The sequence below is a fragment of the Pan troglodytes genome, chromosome 9 (assembly GCF_028858775.2).
Source record: "Pan troglodytes isolate AG18354 chromosome 9, NHGRI_mPanTro3-v2.0_pri, whole genome shotgun sequence".
NCBI classification, from domain to species: domain Eukaryota; kingdom Metazoa; phylum Chordata; class Mammalia; order Primates; family Hominidae; genus Pan; species Pan troglodytes.
Window position 1 is genome coordinate 59,869,001 of NC_072407.2, and position 20,068 is coordinate 59,889,068.

Genomic DNA, 20,068 nt, shown 5'->3' on the forward strand with positions numbered 1-20,068 from the left:
TCAATTAATTTCTCTCAGCCTCATTTTAACTTGTTTAAGATGGGATTAATATAGCACCTACTTCATAGGTGATGAGAATTAGTGAGAGGATGAATGTAAATGCATGGTGAGCATCAGTGAATTAGGTTGCTTTCCACCACCTTCTTTTCCTTTGGCTGACCCGTTTCCCAGAATCCAAAAGCTCATAGTCCCTTTGAGCCCACCAGCTTGAGCACTGGGGATGGAGAAGTGTTGTTTTGTGTGCAGCTGTTCAAACGATGGCTCTGATGTTACATAACTTTCCCATGGTTTAGGAGGTTCCCAAGTGGCTTCAGAGAATAAAGCACAAAGCTGGGGAAGACTCTTTCTGGGTCTTGTCCAAGGACCCCCGAGGAGACACACAAATATTCTCCTGTTTCTGTCCTTGGTCAGTCCCTTAGAGTAGCAGTTCTGGTGCTAGCAGCAAACTTTCCTGAATGCTCCAAACACAGCCAGAGGATAGGCCTGCAGTGAGATGACGATAGAACATGATAGCTATATTAGGTCATCAGAGACAACCTGTTTGTTTTGCAGACAAGGCAGAGTTATCAGATTTAGCAAAAATACAAAATGCCAATTATATTTGAATTTCAGATACACAACAATGACAACAAAATTTATTTTACCATAAGTATATTCCAATGTAAGCATTTTTACCATAAGTATATCCCAATGTAAGTTTTTTTTTTTTTTTTTTTTTAGAGACAGCAAGTGTCTTACTCTGTTGCCCAGGCTGGAGTGAGTGGCATGATCAATGCTAACTGCAGCCTTGAACTCCTGGGCTCAAGGGATCGTCCTGCCTCAGTCTCCTAAAAGGCTGGGATTACAGGTATGAACCCCCAGGCCTGCCTACTTCCTGTGTTTTATCTGTCAATGCTGAGAGGACAGCTAGATGTCGAGGACAGCCAGATTTCGAGGACAGCCAGATGTCAAGGGGGAAAGCAACTTGCTGGCTCACACAGCCAGCCAGGTCTATTGTGGAGCCCTAGTCGCAAACACATACACCCCAGCTTTCAAGTTTTTAAATATTTATTTAGTTAGTTATTTGTTTTTTGAGACAGTCTTGCTCTGTCACCCAGGCTGGAGTGCAGTGGTGCAGTTTCAGCTCACTGCAACCTCTGCCTCCCAGATTCAAGTGATTGTGCCTCAGCCTCCCTAGTAGCTGGGACTACATGTGCGCGCCTGCACTGCCCAGCTAATTTTTGTACTTTTAGCGGAAACGGGGTTTCCCCATATTGGCCAGGGTGGTCTCAAACTCCTGACCTCAAGTGATCCACCCACCTCGGCCTCCCAAAGTGCTGGGATTACAGGCGTGAGCCACCGTGCCCGGCTAGTTTTTTTTTTTTTTTTAAATTAGGTTGAATGCTTGTTGAGCTGGGTGCCTCACATCCCTTGTCTGTTATACAAAGAACTACTGATTATGGGTCTCTACGAGCAAAAATGGCAGAACACCTACAGGGTACAGGGGAGATGGGAGCAGGGATTAGGCTTCAGAATACTTCTCCAAATGAGGGTGATCAGGGCCCGACATTTCACTGCTCTAAGGCTCAGTATCTTAACTATCAAATGGGTACAATGGGGCACAAAGGGTTACTTTGAGGAATAACGGAGGTGAGCAATTTCCAAAAAGTTCATTCCTTTAAAAACTGCGGAGCACATTTTGTGTACATGCTGTTTTTATTGTTACTCATGAAGACGCCGGGGAAGCTTTGGTTGTGTAAAGCTGAGAACTGCACCCAAGCTTCCCCGTTCACCCCACCTACCAGGGGATTTGGGCTAAATTCCTGGCCTGGCCCACAAAGAAGACCAAGCGGTCAGTCCCATTCCGTCCCATCCTGATTTACAGGAACTCACACCAGCGATCAATCTTCCTTAATTTGTAACTGGGCAGTGTCCTGGGCCAGCCAATAGCTAAGACTGCCCCCCCCGCACCCCACCCTCCCTGACCCTGGGGGACTCTCTACTCAGTCTGCACTGGAGCTGCCTGGTGACCAGAAGTTTGGAGTAGGTTTGGTGCTGGGCAGGGGTGGGGAGTAGGGTGGAAAGCATGGAGTGAAGAGGTCTAGGGAGGGGGTCTCCTCACCCCCGCCTTCCTGCCCGCCTTGATCTCGGGGGTCTCTATAGGCTTGCTTCCACCTGGGACTTCTGCCTCCTCCTACCCCAGCCCCTCCTGCCTCAGGCCTGTTGTGCTCAGCCCCCCAGGACCTCCCCTCCCCCACGCCTCTGGCCTCATTGTTTGGTTAAAGCAGGACCCCCTCCCCCTCCCACCACCTCCCCTCCGACTGAACAGATGGACAGAGACCCGGGCCCACGGGGAGAGGAAGGGCCAGCCGGTGCCGGGAAAGGGAAGCGGTTTGGGGAAAACAAAACAGAGGGAGGAGCCAGGGAGAAGGTGGCCCCAGGAGGGAGGAGGAGGGAATTCGCTAAGAGGGACTGGGGCCTGGGACGGAATGGGGGCGGGCCCCGGGCGGGGTGGGGGCCCCTGGGCTCCCAGGCTGGGAGCTGGCTCCGAGGCTGGCTGGCTCCGCAGGTCCGCTGACGTCGCCGCCCAGATGGCCTCCAGGCTGACCCTGCTGACCCTCCTGCTGCTGCTGCTGGCTGGGGTATGTGGTCCCTTGTGGGATGGGGGACGGGGGTGGAGACGGGAGGCGGGATGGTGCGGGGTGCGGGCGGTGGCTGAGGATTAACCCTTCAGGCTCCGGGGAATGAGGAGAGCTCCTCTTGGGATCATCGAGTGTGATCCTTGCACACGCACTCGTAGATGGTGGAAAGAGCTCAGGACTCAGACAGATGCAAGTTCTAATCTTGGCGGGCCATGTAGGAGCTGCGCAGCGTGGTCCTGAGGAAGTCACTTTTCTCAGCCTACTCCTCCTGATTTATAAAATGTTGAATAAACAGATCCCACCCTGTCCACCAAGCAGGCTTGGCAGGAGGATCACATAGGGCAAGGAGATGGGAAGCATTTTGTGATATCAAAGCAAGAGTTTGTTGTAGAAAAGAGCTGTGGGGAGGAGGGGTTTGGCTGCTGTGACACAGACGGTGGTCCCAGGCTAGGGCCTGTGAAGACAGGGAAGAATGGTAGCAAACATACCTGGGTCTGGGTGGGGGTCAATAGCAGTGAGAGGTCCCAGTGGTCTGGGAGGTCATGGACTAGAAATAAGGCTAAGAAGTGCAGGATCCCAGGAGAAAGGTAGGTAGGGGTGTGTGTATGTGCATGTGTGTGTGTGTGCACGCGCAAGTTGGTATCACATACTCAGCAGATGATGTAGTTATGAGCAGGGAGTTTGGAATCAGAGACCTTGTTTTGACCCCTAGCTGTTTCTCCCATTTCTGTGAGACCCTGGACTAGTTAATATGTGTCGGTATGAGTTTCTCTACCTGTGAAATGGAGCTAATGCGTGGTTTCTCAGTGGAGGATCTGTTGACATTGGGGCTGGATAATTCATTGCTGAGGGGCTACCCTGTGCATTTTAGGATGTTTTGCAGTATATCTCTAGCCTCTACGCACTAGATTCCGGTAGCATCTTCCCTGCTGTCTCCCTGTGACAACCAAAAATGTCTCCGGACATTGCCAAATATCCCCTGGGAGTCAAAATTGTTTCAGAGCCGCTGGCCTATACTACTTCTCTCTCCCTCCCTTCCTGCCTCCCTTCTTTCCTCCTTCCCTTCGTTCCCTTCCTAATGTGTACTGTTTTTCCACACCCACTAATGGGTTGCAACCCACAGTTTAAAAATTTACTGTTCTAAATCAAGGAGCACAAGTTCAAATGTCTGTACTAGCCAAGCAAGTGAGTCAAACAGGTAGATATTTACAGGAAATTGCAAGAACATAGATAAATGACAACACTCAGCTTCACTGTTTGGAAAACAACTTCCTACAGGGCAGTAATTGGTCAGAGATTACAGAGTCCCTGACTATCCCTCATCTTCTGCAGAGCACATTCCTGTGCACCCCCACCCTCACCCTGTATTGCCCCTTCTCTGAGGAATTAGTGGTGGTGGTTCCAAGACAGATTGCTCATCCGCCGCACTGTCAGAAATTACTCTCTTGTACAGGACATTTTCCACATCCACACCTTCTCTTCCTGCTTTGAGTATTTTAGAGGACTGTGCCTCGTAGTAAGAAAAAAATGAAACTCAGTTTCTTGAACCACAGGATAGAGCCTCCTCAAATCCAAATGCTACCAGCTCCAGCTCCCAGGATCCAGAGAGTTTGCAAGACAGAGGCGAAGGGAAGGTCGCAACAACAGTTATCTCCAAGATGCTACTCGTTGAACCCATCCTGGAGGTTTCCAGCTTGCCGACAACCAACTCAACAACCAATTCAGCCACCAAAATAACAGCTAATACCACTGATGAACCCACCATACAACCCACCACCCAACCCACCATCCAACCCACCCAACCAACTACCCAGCTCCCAACAGATTCTCCTACCCAGCCCACTACTGGGTCCTTCTGCCCAGGACCTGTTACTCTCTGCTCTGACTTGGAGAGTCATTCAACAGAGGCCATGTTGGGGGATGCTTTGGTAGATTTCTCCCTGAAGCTCTACCACGCCTTCTCAGCAATGAAGAAGGTGGAGACCAACATGGCCTTTTCCCCATTCAGCATCGCCAGCCTCCTTACCCAGGTCCTGCTCGGTAAGACCCTGCTTGAATTCTCTCCAGGTCATTTGTTGGACACTCCCATAAGAGTCACCAATCCAGACACTTACAAAGCCATGCCTCTGGGAAGAAGCTGTAAAAATGGGCTATTATATATTGGGGGTGGGGTAGAGAGATGTATCTTTTCATTCTTGAACATTCCATCATTTCACAGTGATGTAATAGGCACGATTGCTTGTAAAACCCTGTGACTATACAAGAACATATAAAATAAGGTCGCAGCCACTAACCATGTTTCATGGCAAGGAGAGGTGATAAGAAAGATGAAATTAGGCGCAGTGGCTCACGCCTGTAATCCCAGCACTTTGGGAGGCCAAGGCGGGTGGATCACCTGTGGTCAGGAGTTCAAGACCAGCCTGGCCAACATGGTGAAACCCTGTCTCTACTAAAAATACAAAAATTATCAGGGAGTGGTGGTGCATGCCTGTAATCCCAGCTACTTGGGCAGCTGAGGCAGGAGAATCGCTTGAACCCAGGAGGTGGAGGTTGCAGTGAGCCAAGACCGCACCACTGCACTCCAGTCTGGGTGACAGAGCGAGACTCTGTCTCAAAAAAAAAAAAATCATCAGAGATAGACCTAGAGTAGATGTGGTTAGTACTGCCTTCTAGCTCTGTGACCTTGGGCAGATCACTTTAACCTCTCTGAGCCTTGAGTCCTCTTGTGTAAAATAGTGATGATGCTATCTACCTCAAAAGATTAAGAAGCAGAAAGCCAGGCCGGGTGCAGTGGTTCACACCTGTAATCCCAGCATTTTGGGAGGCCGAGGCGGGCAGATCACGAGGTCAGGAGTTTGAGACCAGCCTGACTAACATGGTGAAACCCCGTCTCTACTAAAAATAAAAAAAAATTAGCTAGGCATGGTGGTGCACACCTGTAACCCCAGCTACTCAGGAGGCTGAGGCAGGAGAATCACTTGAACACGGGAGGCAGAGGTTGCAGTGAGCCGAAATCATGCCACTGCACTCCAGCCTGGGAAGACTGAGCAAGACTCTGTCTCAAAAAAAAAAAAAAACAAGCAGCCTAGTGTCTGACTTAGTGGGAGGTCAAAAAAATGTAAATCCTCTGCCATCTTGAGGGATTACTGTCAAGTCCCATTTGGCAATTACCCTAGGAATGGCACAAACAAATTACTACAAGCAGTGGGGACAGAGCTATTACTCCCCAGAGAGAATTCTAAAAAGGCTACAGAATCTTTCTTGGCTGGGCACGGTGACTCACACCTATAATCCTGGCACTTTGGGAGGCCAAGGCAGGAGTTCAAGACCAGCCTGGCCAACATGTTGAAACCCCATCTCTACTAAAAATGCAAAAATTAGCCAGGTGTAGTGATGCATGCTTATTGTCCCAGCTACTTGGGAGGCAGAGGTGGGAGGATTGCTTGAACCTGGAGATTCAAGTGAGCTGAGATTGCACCACTGCATTCCAGCCTGGGCAACAAAGCAAGACTCTGTCTCAAAAAAAAAAAAAAAAAAAAGAGAGAGATTGAGAGAACACTTCCAGCTCACATGATCTGTGATCCCCTCCAAAGCAGGGAATACCCTCCATTCCAGCCTGGTCCCCAACCCTCATTCCCAAGGAAGGCCCCCGACTCATCCTGCAAGTATCTTTCATCTCTGCCCTTTGTTGCAGGGGCTGGGGAGAACACCAAAACAAACCTGGAGAGCATCCTCTCTTACCCCAAGGACTTCACCTGTGTCCACCAGGCCCTGAAGGGCTTCACGACCAAAGGTGTCACCTCAGTCTCTCAGATCTTCCACAGCCCAGGTGAGTGCCCAGGAATGGGCAGTGTCTGCAGAGGAGGGTCCTGAGAGGACTCTGAAGGGGGACCCAGCGCTGGGGAAAGAAAGGACAGAGGGAATGTTGGAGCTACAGTATCAGGGATGGACTGCAGAGCAGGTGAAGACCTTGGCAGGAGCATTAGGTCACTCCAGGAACTAGACTGTTCTTCTAGTGAGACCTTAGACAAGTCTCTGGCATTCATCAACTGCTTTAGAATAAAAATAACTGGGCAGGTACGGTAAAATAGTGATGATGCTATCTACCTCAAAAGATTAAGAAGCAGAAAGCCAGGCTGGGCGCGGTGGCTCACACCTGTAATCCCAGCACTTTGGGAGGCCGAGGCAGGTGGATCACGAGGTCAGGGGTTCGAGACCAGCCTGACCAACATGGTGAAACCCTGTCTCTACTAAAAATACAAAAATTAGCTGGGCATGGTGGCGGGCACCTGTAATCCCAGCTACGTGGGAGGCTGAGGCAGGAGAATTGCTTGAACCTGGGAGGCGGAGGTTGCAGTGAGCCAAGATGACGCCACTGCACTCCAGCCTGGGCGACAGAGCGAGACTCCGTCTCAAAAAAAAAAAAACAAAAACAAAACAAAAACAAAAAAAAAACAAAGAAGCAGAAAGCCGGGCCGGGCATGGTGGCTCTCATCTGTAAGTTCAAGGAGTTGAAGGTATGCTAGGACTTTGGGAGGCCAAGGCCTTCAAGACCAGCCTGGGCAGCATGGCGAAACCTGTCTCCATTACAAAAAAAAAAAAAGTTGGGGGTACGGCTGGGCATGGTGGCTCACACCTGCAATCCCAGCACTTTGGGAGGCTGAGGTGGGTGGAACACCTGAGGTCAGGAGTTCAAGACCAGCCTGGCCAACATGGCAAAACCCTGTCTCTATTAAAAACACAAAAATTAGCCTGGCATGGTGGCAGGCGCCTATAATCCCAACTACTCAGGAGGCTGAGGCAGGAGAATCGCTTGAACCCAAGAGAGTGAAGGTTGCAGTGAGCTGAGATCATGCCACTTCACTCCAGCCTGGGTGAAACAGCAAAACTCTGTCTCAAAAAAAAAAAAAGGAAGAAAGAAAAAAGGCCAGGCGCGGTGACTCACGCCTGTAATCGCAACACTTTGGCAGGCCGAGGCAGGCGATTCACAAGGTCAGGAGTTCGAGACCAGTCTGGCTAACTAACATAGTGAAACTCCGTCTCTACTGAAAATACAAGAAATTACCCGGGCATGGTGGTGTGCACCTGTAATCCCAGCTACTCAGGAGGCTGAGGCAGGAGAATCGCTTGAACCTGGGAAGCAGAGGCTGCAGTGAGCCGAGATCGCGCCACTGCACTCCAGCCTGGACGACAGAGCAAGACTCTGTCTCAAAAAAAAAGAGGCCGGGCGCGGTGGCTCATGCCTGTAATCCCAGCACTTTGGGAGGCTGAGGCGGGCGGACCACAAGGTCAGAAGATCGAGACCATCCTGGCTAACAAGGTGAAACCCTGTCTCTGCCAAAAAAATACAAAAATTAGCCGGGCATGGTGGCAGGCGCCTGTGGTCCCAACTACTTGGGAGGCTGAGGCAGGAGAATGGCATGAACCCGGGAGGCGGAGCTTGCAATGAGCCGAGATTGCGCCACTGCACTCCAGCCTGGGCAACAGAGCGAGACACCATCTCAAAAAAAAAAAAAAATGGGGCGGGCGGGCCAGGCGCGGTGTCTCACACCTGTAATCCCAGCACTTTGGGAGGCTGAGGTGGGCGGATCACTTGAAGTCAGGAGTTCAAGACCAGCCTGGCCAACACCAGGAAACCCTGTCTCTGTTAAAAATACAAAAATTAGCCAGGTGTGGTGGCATGCGCCTGTAGTCCCAGCAGGAGAATAACTTCAACCTGGGAGACAGAGGTTGCAGTCAGCTGAGATCGCACCACTGCATTCCAGCCTGGGTGACAGACCGAGACTCTGTCTCAAAAAAAAAAAAAAAAGAAGAAGAATACCCATATGCATTCATTAATATATAGGGCTAGAGGGCTAGAGAGCTATAGACATAAAATAGACGAAAAATTTTTTTGCTCATTTTTGGGTCAAAGGAGTCTTGGGACTCTAATTCTTTTAATTTTTGTGTTATGTGAATTTGTTATCATTTACATGTATTATGTTATTAAGTAGGTAATAATGATAATACTAATAATAAACTTACAAAACGATCCAATGTAGTTGTTTTCAGACTTTGTTCCTCGGAGCCCTAGGACTTTGCAAAGCTGTTTCTGGAGTCATGGTGGGAGTGGGGTGTGGGGAGCCTGAGCAGTGGGGAAGGGTTCACCACTTCCTGTGAGAGGGAAACGGACCAGCTGGGCTCTGAGCTCCCCACCCAGCCTCAGCCAGGGTCCATTTTATATTGTGGGCTTCAGACATGCCTTTGTTTGAAAGCAGTTCTGCTGCTTTAAAATGTTTGATAACCATTGAACTAATCTACCCACCTCCCTTTTTTAAAAAAAAAAGGAAAACTTTTTTTTAAGCTGTTTTTTTTGTTTTTTGTTTTTTTTTTAAACTGTAAAAACAATACTTAGGTCTGGCTCAGTGTGCCTGTAATTCCAACACTGAGAGGCTGAGGTAGGAGGATTGCTTGAGGCTAGAATTTCGAGACTAGCCTCTGGGCAACATAGATAGACCTCATCTCTACAAAAAATTTTAAAAATTATCCGGGTGTGGTACGTGCCTGTAGTTCCAGCTATGAAGGACTGAGACGGGAGGATTGCTTGAGCCAAGGAATTCGAAGTTAGAGTGAGCTATGTTTATGCCTCTGTACTCTAGGTTGGGTGACAGAGTAGGACCCTGTCTCTAAAAAAAAAAAAAATTTAATTTAAATTTAAAAAACTCACCTGTCACCCCATCATCTGAAAAACACCCTCTTTCAGATGTGGGAAAAACATGGCTCAGAGGTGTTCAAGAAATGTTGCATTTATTTATTACTTACGAAGCTGTAAGTCAGCTTTATCCGCTGTCTTGCTAGGTTGGTGAAAAATACGTAACAGCATTCAATATTAGGGCTTCTATCCCCATCTAGCTGCACCCTGGAGCTGTGCCAAGCAAGGTTCTTGGTCTTATGTTGTACTTAGGCATCAGCAAAGCCTGGGAAAATATCTTTTTTTTTTTTTTTTGAGACAGAATCTCGCTCTGTCGCCCAGGCTGGAATGCAGTGGCACCATCTCAGCTCACTGCAACCTCCGTCTCCCAGATTCAAGTGATTCTCCTGCCTCAGCCTCCCGAATAGCTGGGATTACAGGCTGGTCTTGAACTCCTGGCCTCCAGTGATCCACCCACCTTGGCCTCCCAAAGTGCTGAGATTACAGGTGTGAGCCACCATGTCCAGCTGGGGAAAATATCCTTAATCTACTTAGTCCTAGAAAAATTATCTTTCAAGTGCTTTTTTTTTTTTTTCCCCAGTGGAATGAAGGCTTTTGCAGAGCAAAAGCCAGGAAGTTTTGTCACAAACTTCCACCAAGGCCAGGAAGCAGAGTCTATTCCGTGCCAAAATTAAGGGAAGAAAAGAGGGAAAATCTAGGCAAATGGAATTTAATATCTCAAAAAGATTATCTTGCCGAGCCATAGTCACATAGCAAGCTGAGGCAGTGGAGGCTTGGGGCTACTTCTCTTGTTCTTGGTTCTGGGTTTGCCTTCTTTGGGCCTTATTTACCACATCTGTAAGAGGAGTGGGCTGGACCGCGCTCCACCATGCCATATTCACTAAGTGAGCAGATAGAACCATAGAAAGCATGCTCACTCTCAAATCTTGCTCATGGAAAGAACGATGTGTTCAGGACTCATGCCTCCCTTTCTCAACATACCCCCAGACCTGGCCATAAGGGACACCTTTGTGAATGCCTCTCGGACCCTGTACAGCAGCAGCCCCAGAGTCCTAAGCAACAACAGTGATGCCAACTTGGAGCTCATCAACACCTGGGTGGCCAAGAACACCAACAACAAGATCAGCCGGCTGCTAGACAGCCTGCCCTCCGATACCCGCCTTGTCCTCCTCAATGCTATCTACCTGAGTGGTAAGGGCGCCCTTAGCCAGTTAGTCTTCCCATTCTGGGTCCTTCTTCCCCTCCTGGCTTCAAAGCCCACTTAACCCCAAGTTCTACAATCGGATCTCAATGTCCCTGCTCTACTCTTTGCTAACAAGGCTTTTAGCTCCTCTTCATCCTTTTCCTACCTGCATTAGAGCAACCCTCCCACCTCTTCCCTCTAGCCAAGTGGAAGACAACATTTGATCCCAAGAAAACCAGAATGGAACCCTTTCACTTCAAAAACTCAGTTATAAAAGTGCCCATGATGAATAGCAAGAAGTACCCTGTGGCCCATTTCATTGACCAAACTTTGAAAGCCAAGGTAAGTTCTTAACCTTTCCTTCTCCTGTTTGAAACCTACTTGAGTCTCCTGACTTTTTTTCTGCTGTAGTCCCATCATTTTGGGGTACATGCTTACAAATTCATCATTTCTACTCCTTCCATCTGTATTTCCACCCTATCTTTTCTCCTTCTCCTTTCTCTAGCCTTGGCCAGGGCAGACATTGTATATTTTAGGCTGGAAACAGGATTCTCAAGTTTCTTCATGCATCTCTACTATATTGAATGGCAAAATGTGAGTCGTGTTCCTATTCTACACATCTGTTTCTTTTTCCAGTCAACTCATCAGAAGACCCTGGTGGCTTAGCAAGTCCTGTGTGTATGTGGGTACCTGTGTACAGCATACATATACGTGTGTAGACGTGTATAAGTATATCCTTGTATATGCATATATGTGGTAAGTGCATGTGTGCACATGAGTTAAATGGCTTAAGTGCATTAGCAGAAATTGAACAATTTAGTTTGATGAGTAGGGAGGGAGAGAAGACAGAATATGGAGCCCAGAGGATCCCAACTGGCAAGCTGTCTCATCCCCAGTTACCAGATATTTCCACCTTTTTAGGATGGCAAAACACAGACCTATGAGATAGAAAACAGTAAGAGACAATGTCTCAGTACCTGGCTGAGAAACAAAGGCTCTGTTCTTGGAACATGCTAGGCTTGGTTCCACATTGGGAGCTTTCCTTAGCTTTTGTTTCTGCCTGTATCCCTCTTCACTCAGATCCTCACATAGCTTGTTCCTTCTTGTCATTTGGGTGTCAGCTCAGAGGTCACCTTGGTGGAGAAGTCTTCTCCCCATTAAAGCAGCCTCCTCCTCACCCTGTAATATCACTGCTGTTTTATTATATTCATTATACTCATCACCATCTGAAATTATGTCATTTATTTGCTTATTTGCTTAGGATATTGTCTGTCTCCCTAAGATACTGTCTCTCTACTTGAATACAGGAACCTGTCTTGTTTCCTTCTGTATCTGTAGTGCCTAAAACAATGCCACCTATCATAGGTGCTCATTCAGTGTTTGCTGAATAAATGAATGAATGAAATAGAGGGTGCCAAAGAGAGCTACTCAGTAAAAGTGGCTGGAAGACTTCATAGAGGAGGGTTTTTTTCGAGACAGGGTCTCACTCTGTCACTCAAGCTGGAGTGCATTGACATGATCTCAGCTCACTGCAATCTCCGCCTCCCGAGTTCAAGCAGTTCTCCTGCCTCAGCCTCCCAAGTAGCTGGGACTACAGGTGCCCGCCACCACACCTGGCTAATTTTTGTATTTTTAGTAGAGATGGGGTTTCACCATGTTAGCCAAGCTGGTCTCGAACTCCTGACCTCAAGTGATCCACACCCTCAGCCTCCCAAAGGGCTGGGATTACAGGCATGAGCCACAGCACCCAGCTGAGGAGGTTATTTTTGACCATTCTTTGCTCACTTATTTATCCACTCATGGACTTATCCACCCATCTATCCATCCCTATCTAATGTATTTGACCATTCATGACTCATTTAGCAGAACCAGGACAGCCTATATAAGGCACAGAAGAGTGAATATATGTGACAGGTCCAGGGCATTGTTCAAATTCAAGATACGTTGGGGGAGGTATAAATATGAGATTTTTTTCAAATCAATTGGAATGGCTATTTAATCAAAGCCATAGATGTTAGGTAGAAAGTAGGAATTAAGAACTTAACAAGTTAGGTTTAAATGTAACTATTCGAATTATAAGAACAAGTATTTCCTCTCTAAAAATGTTTTTAAAGTTTCACACAACCTCTAAACCAAAAATCATTGTAAAAATCCCTTGGGAGTAGACTGGTGTAACCATTGAGGTGAGGTGATAGGTTAAGGTGAGCATTCTGGACATATAATATCAATAATAAATATTCAAATACAAAGGAGGTATAATATGAAGAGTAATTTATATCTCCCCAAGCCAATATGAGTTTTGTTTGTTTGTTTGTTTTTCTTTTGAGATAAAGTCTCATTCTGTTGCCCAGGCTGGAGTGCAGTGGCACAATCCCAGCTCTCTGCAACCTCTGCCTCCCAGGTTCAAGCGATTCTCCTGCCTTAGCCTCCCCAGTAGCTGGGATTATAGGCGCCTGCCACCACTCCCAGCTAATTTTTGTATTTTTAGTAGAGATGGGGTTTCACCATGTTGGCCAGGCTGGTCATGAACTCCTGACCTCAAGTGCTTGTCCCTCTTCGGCCTCCTAAACTGATGGCATTACAGGCGTGAGCCACTGCACCCAGCCTGAGTTTTTGTTTTTTTTTTTTTAAGCCAAAGGTGGAGGAGTAGTTTTGTGCACAAAAGCCACTATTTAGAGTTCCTTAGGTTTTAAACAGATAATTAATTTAATGTACTAACAAATGCAAAATTAAAATTTTACTTATGCCTTTTAATTTTAAGCTGAACTTGCTACATTAAGAGTAGGGTGATTTGGCTGGGCGCAGTGGCTCATGCCTATAATCCCAGCACTTTAGGAGGCTGAGGCAGGTGGATCACTTGAAGCTAAGAGTTTGAGACCAGCCTGGCCAACATGGTGGAACTGTGTCTCTACTAAAAATACAAAAATTAGCCAGGCATGGTGGCACATGTCTGTAATCCCAGCTACTCAGGATGCTAAGGCACAGAATCACTTGAACCTGGGAGGCAGAGGTTACAGTGAGCCAAAATCGCGCCACTGCACTCCAACCTGGGCAACACAGCAAGACTCTGTCTCAAAACACAAAAAAAGAATAGGCTGGGTACAGTGGCTCACGCCTGTAATCCCAGCACTTTGGGAGGCCGAGGCAAGTGAATCACCTGAGGTCAGGAGTTCGAGACCAGCTTGGCCAACATTGTGAAACCCCATCTCCATTAAAAATACAAAAAATAAGCCGGGTGTGATGGTGCACGCCTGTAATCCCAGATACTCGGGAGGCTGGGACAGGAGAATCGCCTGAACCCGGGAGGCGAAGGTTGCAATGAGCCGAGATCATGCCACTGCATTCCAGCCTGAGCGACAGAGTGAGACCTTGTCTCAGAAAAAAAAAAATAGGGTGATTTTTATATAAAAACACTCTCATTTGTTCTTGAATTAATTGCCATATTGAACAGATTAAACTCCTTTAAACCATTTTTTCTATCTACAAACATAATTAGTATTCCCATAAGCATTTTAAGCTCCCTTTAAAAATTTAATATGCTCGATTTTCTTTTTTCTTTTATTTATTTATGTAGTTTTACCAGACAGGGTCTTACTCTATCACCCAGTCTGGAGTACAGTGACACAATCCTCGCTTACTGTAACCTCAAGCTCCTTGGGATGAAGCAGTCCTCCCACCCTAGCCTCTTAAGTAGCTGAGATTCCAGGCATGAGCCACCTCACCCAGCTGATTTTCTTTTTAAACACATCTAATACCTGACAGGTCGTAATTACGACTGTGCTTGGCCATATCATCCTAACACCTAAAGCTCACTTGTAAACTGAAAATTAAATTTGAAAGGTGAATTAACTTCTAGCCAACATTCCAATATCATTCTCACACTTAATGAAATTATCCTACAACTTTGCTTAAAAGCATAAAACTAGCATGTCAGAGTCTCTTAAAAATTACAATCACTATTTTAAATAACAAACATACAGGTTACCCTGAACTTAACACCTGGTTTTAACATGATGAAGTTGGTTTCTTTTGTCATTCCTATACTAAATTCTAAATCTTCCTGGCACTTAAGGATATTTACCCAAGGAAGGGGGTGAGATTTACCAGCTCAGGTACACCGAGGTTACTGGCTTGAAAATTCAAGACCACAGCATGGTAAATTTTTCTTCAGAGATTCAAGGTTCATGCATAGGACTTGAAGGGCACATGCTACTCAAATGAGTATATCCAACTTGAGTCCTATGTCAACAGGGACCCCATTTCCACTCTCTTCAGTCGAAATTGGCTTACAATCTACTTCTTCTGGGCTATTCGGGTTCCAACAATTGATTGCTTTCAGTTAATTTCTTTATTGCCCAGTTGAATTCTGCATTCTTCTAGATTCTTTTTGTTCCTTCAGCCTCAATCATAATACCATTTAATGACAGTCTCATATCCTATTAGACTAGGGTTTCTCAGCCTTGGCGCTATTGACATATTGGGTCAGATAATTCTTTGTCCTGTGCATTGTAGAATTTAGCATCATCCTTAGCTTCTACTCACTAGAAGCCAGTAGCACTGTGTGCACATCCTCCTTGCCCCCTGCCAGCTATGACAACCAAAATGTCTCCAGACATTACCAAATGTCCACTGAGAGGCAAATTCACTCCGAGTTGACAACCCCTGTATTAAACCCAGGGGCCCTGCACTTCTTACATACTTTTGTCTGGTCACCAGTTGAAAGTCCTTCTTCTTTTTTTTTTTCTCTTTTTGAGATGGAGTCTCGCTCTGTCACCAGGCTGGAGTGCAGTGGCATGATCTCGGCTCACTGCAGCCTCCACCTCCCGGGTTCAAGCAATTCTCCTGCCTCAGCCTCCTGAGTAGCTGGGATTACAGGCACGTGCCACCACCCAGCTAATTTTTGTATTTTTAGTAGAGGTGGGGTTTCATCATGGTGGCCAGGATGGTCTCAATCTCTTGACCTCGTGATCCGCCCACCTCGGCCTCCCAAAGTGCTGGGATTACAGGTGTGAGCCACCGTGCATGACCAAAAGTCCTTCTAATAGCAAAGTGGAAAGGTAGGCTGTGAACAATCTTGAATGCCATACTAAGATTTGTACCTATTCTCATAGGCAGTGAAGAGCCATCAATAGTTTTTACAGAGGCTGACCTGATAACTCCGGCGGTTCAATGTGCATGCTATATACTATATGCACAACACATTTGGAAGGAAGGGAACAGCGCTCAGAGAAATCAAATCGCTTGCCCATATTACATAGCTCGTCAGTGGTGGAGTCGGGGTATAATCAGAAACTCATGCTCCTTCCTCTACCTCTCCCCAGCACAGAGTTGGATCAGCACTGTTCACCCAGCTGGTATCCCCATTTCATGGTAAAGCCTGGAAGCCTAGGTCTGACTGATGCTTGTTGAAATACAGACTGTGGGAGCAGACTGCAGGACAGCCTTGTGACAGAGCGGGGGGCCAGGAGAGAGATGCGGTAGGAAGACTGTTAAGGTGCATCTCTTATTTTCTAGGTGGGGCAGCTGCAGCTCTCCCACAATCTGAGTTTGGTGATCCTGGTACCCCAGAACCTGAAACATCGTCTTGAAGACATGGAACAGGCTCTCAGCCCTTCTGTTTTCAAGGCCATCATGAAGAAACTGGAGATGTCCAAGTTCCAGCCCACTCTCCTAACACTACCCCGCATCAAAGTGACGACCAGCCAGGATATGCTGTCAATCATGGAGAAATTGGGTGAGCTCTGGCAGCTTAGGGTTACTCCCAGGCCATCAGAGGAGAAAGGGGGGATCCCTAAGATGTAGTTAGCATTCTCTAGAGTATTTTTTACATCCATAATCTCAGTTTGTCCTGCAACCCTGCAAGTTAGAGGGGTAGGTGCTATTATCCCATTGGATCATTGTGGAAATGGAGGCTCAGAAGCTTTATGTGACTTACCCAAAGATTCCATGATTTACCCTTGAGCTAGTCAGAGGCAAACCAGAACACCGACCCAGGTCTCCAGCTCTCCTGAGTTTTTTCTATGGTTCCTTGTGACATAGGCAGTGGAACAGTGGGACAGGTAACCGAGGTGAATTATGGATGTTCCTTCCCCAGACACATTTCAAAACAGTCAGCCACACCGTGGAATATGCAAGAAGCTATCTGGAAGTGCAGATCTGGAGGCTTCTGAGTTTACGAGAGGCAACAGAGACTCCATTTTCTTTTTTTTTTTTTTTTTTTTTTTGAGACGGAGTCTCGCTCTGTCACCCAGGACAGGCTGGAGTGCAGTGGTGCGATCTCTGCTCACTGCAAGATCCGCCTCCCAGATTCACGCCATGCCATTCTCTCGCCTCAGCCTCCCGAGTAGCTGAGACTACAGGTGCCCGCCACCACGCCCAGCTAATTTTGTTTTTGTATTTTTAGTAGAGACGGGGTTTCACTGTGTTAACCAGGATGGTCTCAATCTCCGGACCTTGTGATCCACCTGCCTCGGCCTCCCAAAGTGCTGGGATTACAGGCGTGAGTTACCGCGCCCAGCCCAGAGACTCCATTTTCTAACCTTTGGTTTTTTTTTTGTTTGTTTGTTTGTTTGTTTGTTTTTGAGACGGAGCCTCACTCTGTCACCCAGGCTGGAGTGCAGTGGCATGATCTTGGGTCACTGCAACCTCCGCCTCCTGGGTTCAAGTGATTCTCCTACCTCAGCCTCCCAAGTAGCTGGGATTACAGGCACCTACCACCATGCCCAGCTAATTTTTTTGTATTTTTAGTAGAGATGGGGTTTCACCATGTTGGTCAGGCTGGTCTTGAACTCCTGGCCTCAAGTGATCCACCCACCTCGGCTTCCCAAAGTGCTGGGATTACAGATGTGAGCCACTGTGCCCAGCCTCATTTTCTAACCTTTGATCTCATGTCCAGCCCTGTCACTTCATTTCTTGTTAGAGAACTTGACCGCCTAACACATGATTCCATTTCCTTGTATATGTCATCTGTATAGGAAGAAAACCTCTTTTTTATTTTCATTCAACACTTCTGGCCACCAAACAGGTGTGGGAGTGTTTTCTAAGCAATTCTCCAGTTATCTGGGGACACCAACTGGGTGTCCTACAATTGAATCCAATTCTAACACTCTACCTGGAAATAACATCAGATCCCGTGCAGTTTAAGTGCTCAGCCCCAGCAAATTTCCCCCCGTTTCCAATGTCAGTTACAAGACTGGGTTGTCACCTGTGCATCAGACCAACCAGCTATAATTTGGAGATTCCCACAACTCCCTGCTAGGGTTTCATCATTTGCTAGAATAGCTGACAAAACTCAGGAGACACTTACATTTACTGGTTTATTATATAAAGGATTAAGTAAAGGATACAGATGAACAGCCAGTTGAAGAGATACATAGGGCAAAATCTGGAAGGGTCCTGGGCCCAGCAGCATCTATCCTGTGGAGTTCTGTTTGCTACCTTCCTGACACATGTATGTGTTCACCAACCAGAAACTCTCAGAACCCTGTACTTTAGGAGAAGTCATCATGTAGGCATGATTGATTATTACCCAATCTCCAGCTCCTCTCTCTCCCCAGAGGATGGAGAGAGGGGCTGAAAGTTCCAAGCTTCTAATCACACTTGGTCTTCCTGGTGACCAGCCCCAATCCAGGAGCCAGCAGGAGTAGCCTCATTAGCACAAAAGGCATTCCTATGACCCAGGAAATTCCAAGGGATCTAGTAGCTCTGTGTCAGGAACTGGGATCGGAGACCAAATATTAGATGGTCTAATATTTGGAGCTAAAGATGCTCCTGTAGCATATTTTCCCATTATTTCACAGCATCATAGCATTGCATATAACCTCATTTTTTCATATATGACCTATCTCTGATCTATTACCTCACTTCCAAGGTCCTGGGAGACAAGGAGGCAGTGACATCATTTTTCAGGGTTGTTTTAGGGATGAGGGGCAAGGCCTCTCACCTTGAGAGAGAGTGGCAGTGTTGGGCCCACTAATAGAGGATCCCACGAACTGGCAGAGGGTACAGTATGTAATCTGGCAAACAAGGGAAGAGGAAGAGAGCACTGGGACTCAGGATGAACCCAGAGAATTCAGGACAAAGGTCTCCATCAGCTGAGGGTATCATGCTGGCCTCTGACTCTGTTTTTCTCTGGTTTTGCCCTAGAATTCTTCGATTTTTCTTATGACCTTAACCTGTGTGGGCTGACAGAGGACCCAGATCTTCAGGTTTCTGCGATGCAGCACCAGACAGTGCTGGAACTGACAGAGACTGGGGTGGAGGCGGCTGCAGCCTCCGCCATCTCTGTGGCCCGCACCCTGCTGATCTTTGAAGTGCAGCAGCCCTTCCTCTTCGTGCTCTGGGACCAGCAGCACAAGTTCCCTGTCTTCATGGGGCGAGTATATGACCCCAGGGCCTGAGACCTGCAGGATCAGGTTAGGGCGAGCGCTACCTCTCCAGCCTCAGCTCTCAGTTGCAGCCCTGCTGCTGCCTGCCTGGACTTGGCCCCTGCCACCTCCTGCCTCAGGTGTCCGCTATCCACCAAAAGGGCTCCCTGAGGGTCTGGGCAAGGGACCTGCTTCTATTAGCCCTTCTCCATGGCCCTGCCATGCTCTCCAAACCACTTTTTGCAGCTTTCTCTAGTTCAAGTTCACCAGACTCTATAAATAAAACCTGACAGACCATGACTTTCTCTGCTTTGCCTTTGTTTTTTTTTTATTTTTTATTTTTTATTTTTTTTAGGCAGGGTCTCAATCTGTCACCCAGGCTAGAGTACAGTGGTGACATCATGGTTCACTGCAGCCTTAACCTCCTGAGCTCAAACAATCCTCCCATCTCAGCCTCCTATGTAGGTGGGACCACATGGGCTTGCCACCATGCCCAGCTAATTTTTAAATTTTTTGTAAAGACAGGGTCTTACTATGTTGCCTAGGCTGGTCTCCAACTCCTGGGCTCAAGCAATCATCCTAACACAGCCTCCCGAAGTGCTGGGATTGTAGGCACACCATACCTCTCCTTTGCCTTTGAATATCAGCTGCTTCAATACTAAAGGACAAGAGCGCCCATGGTTCCTGTATCAGCCAGCTATTGCTGTATAGTAAGTCACGTTAAACTTAGTGGCTTCAAACAGCAACCCTTTGTTATTTTATGTAAGTTTCAGAGTTGACTAGGTGTTTTGCTGATCTGGGCTGAACCTGACTGATCTTCCCTGGGCTCATTCATACATCTGTAAGGTATAGTTGTTGGGTTGGTTAGGGGATGACTGGTCTTCTGTGGCCTCAGCCACGACACCAGGACAACTTGGCTCTTCTACATGTCTTGTATGTCCTTCCAACAGGCTAGTCTGTAATGGAAAAGAGTCAAACAGGCAGTCTCTTTTTGTTTACCATTGTCCTGCAGCCAAAGCAAATCACAGGACCAAACCTAGAGTTAGACTGGAAAAGCACTACAAAGTGACAGGGCAAAGAGACGTTAATTGGGGACTATTCATGCAGTCCATTTCTCACAGCCCCTATCTTGCTTATTTGTCTGCAACAACTCTGACAACAATAATGACAGTAGCTAACGTTGGGAACATAGACAGGCAGTCTGCTA

The 20,068-nt window shown here is 47.2% G+C and overlaps 1 protein-coding gene across 1 annotated transcript; it reads left to right on the forward strand.

The window, feature by feature from the left end:
- The first annotated feature begins 1,933 nt into the window (after positions 1 to 1,933).
- On the forward strand, positions 1,934 to 19,166 carry SERPING1 (serpin family G member 1). The gene is made up of 8 exons (XM_003317978.6): positions 1,934 to 2,022; positions 2,549 to 2,621; positions 4,175 to 4,661; positions 6,316 to 6,450; positions 10,300 to 10,503; positions 10,698 to 10,837; positions 16,010 to 16,229; positions 18,641 to 19,166. Exons 2-8 carry the CDS (start codon positions 2,571 to 2,573, stop codon positions 18,892 to 18,894), a joined length of 1,491 nt encoding a protein of 496 aa, XP_003318026.3. The 5' UTR covers positions 1,934 to 2,022; positions 2,549 to 2,570; the 3' UTR covers positions 18,895 to 19,166.
- Positions 19,167 to 20,068: the final 902 nt, after the last annotated feature.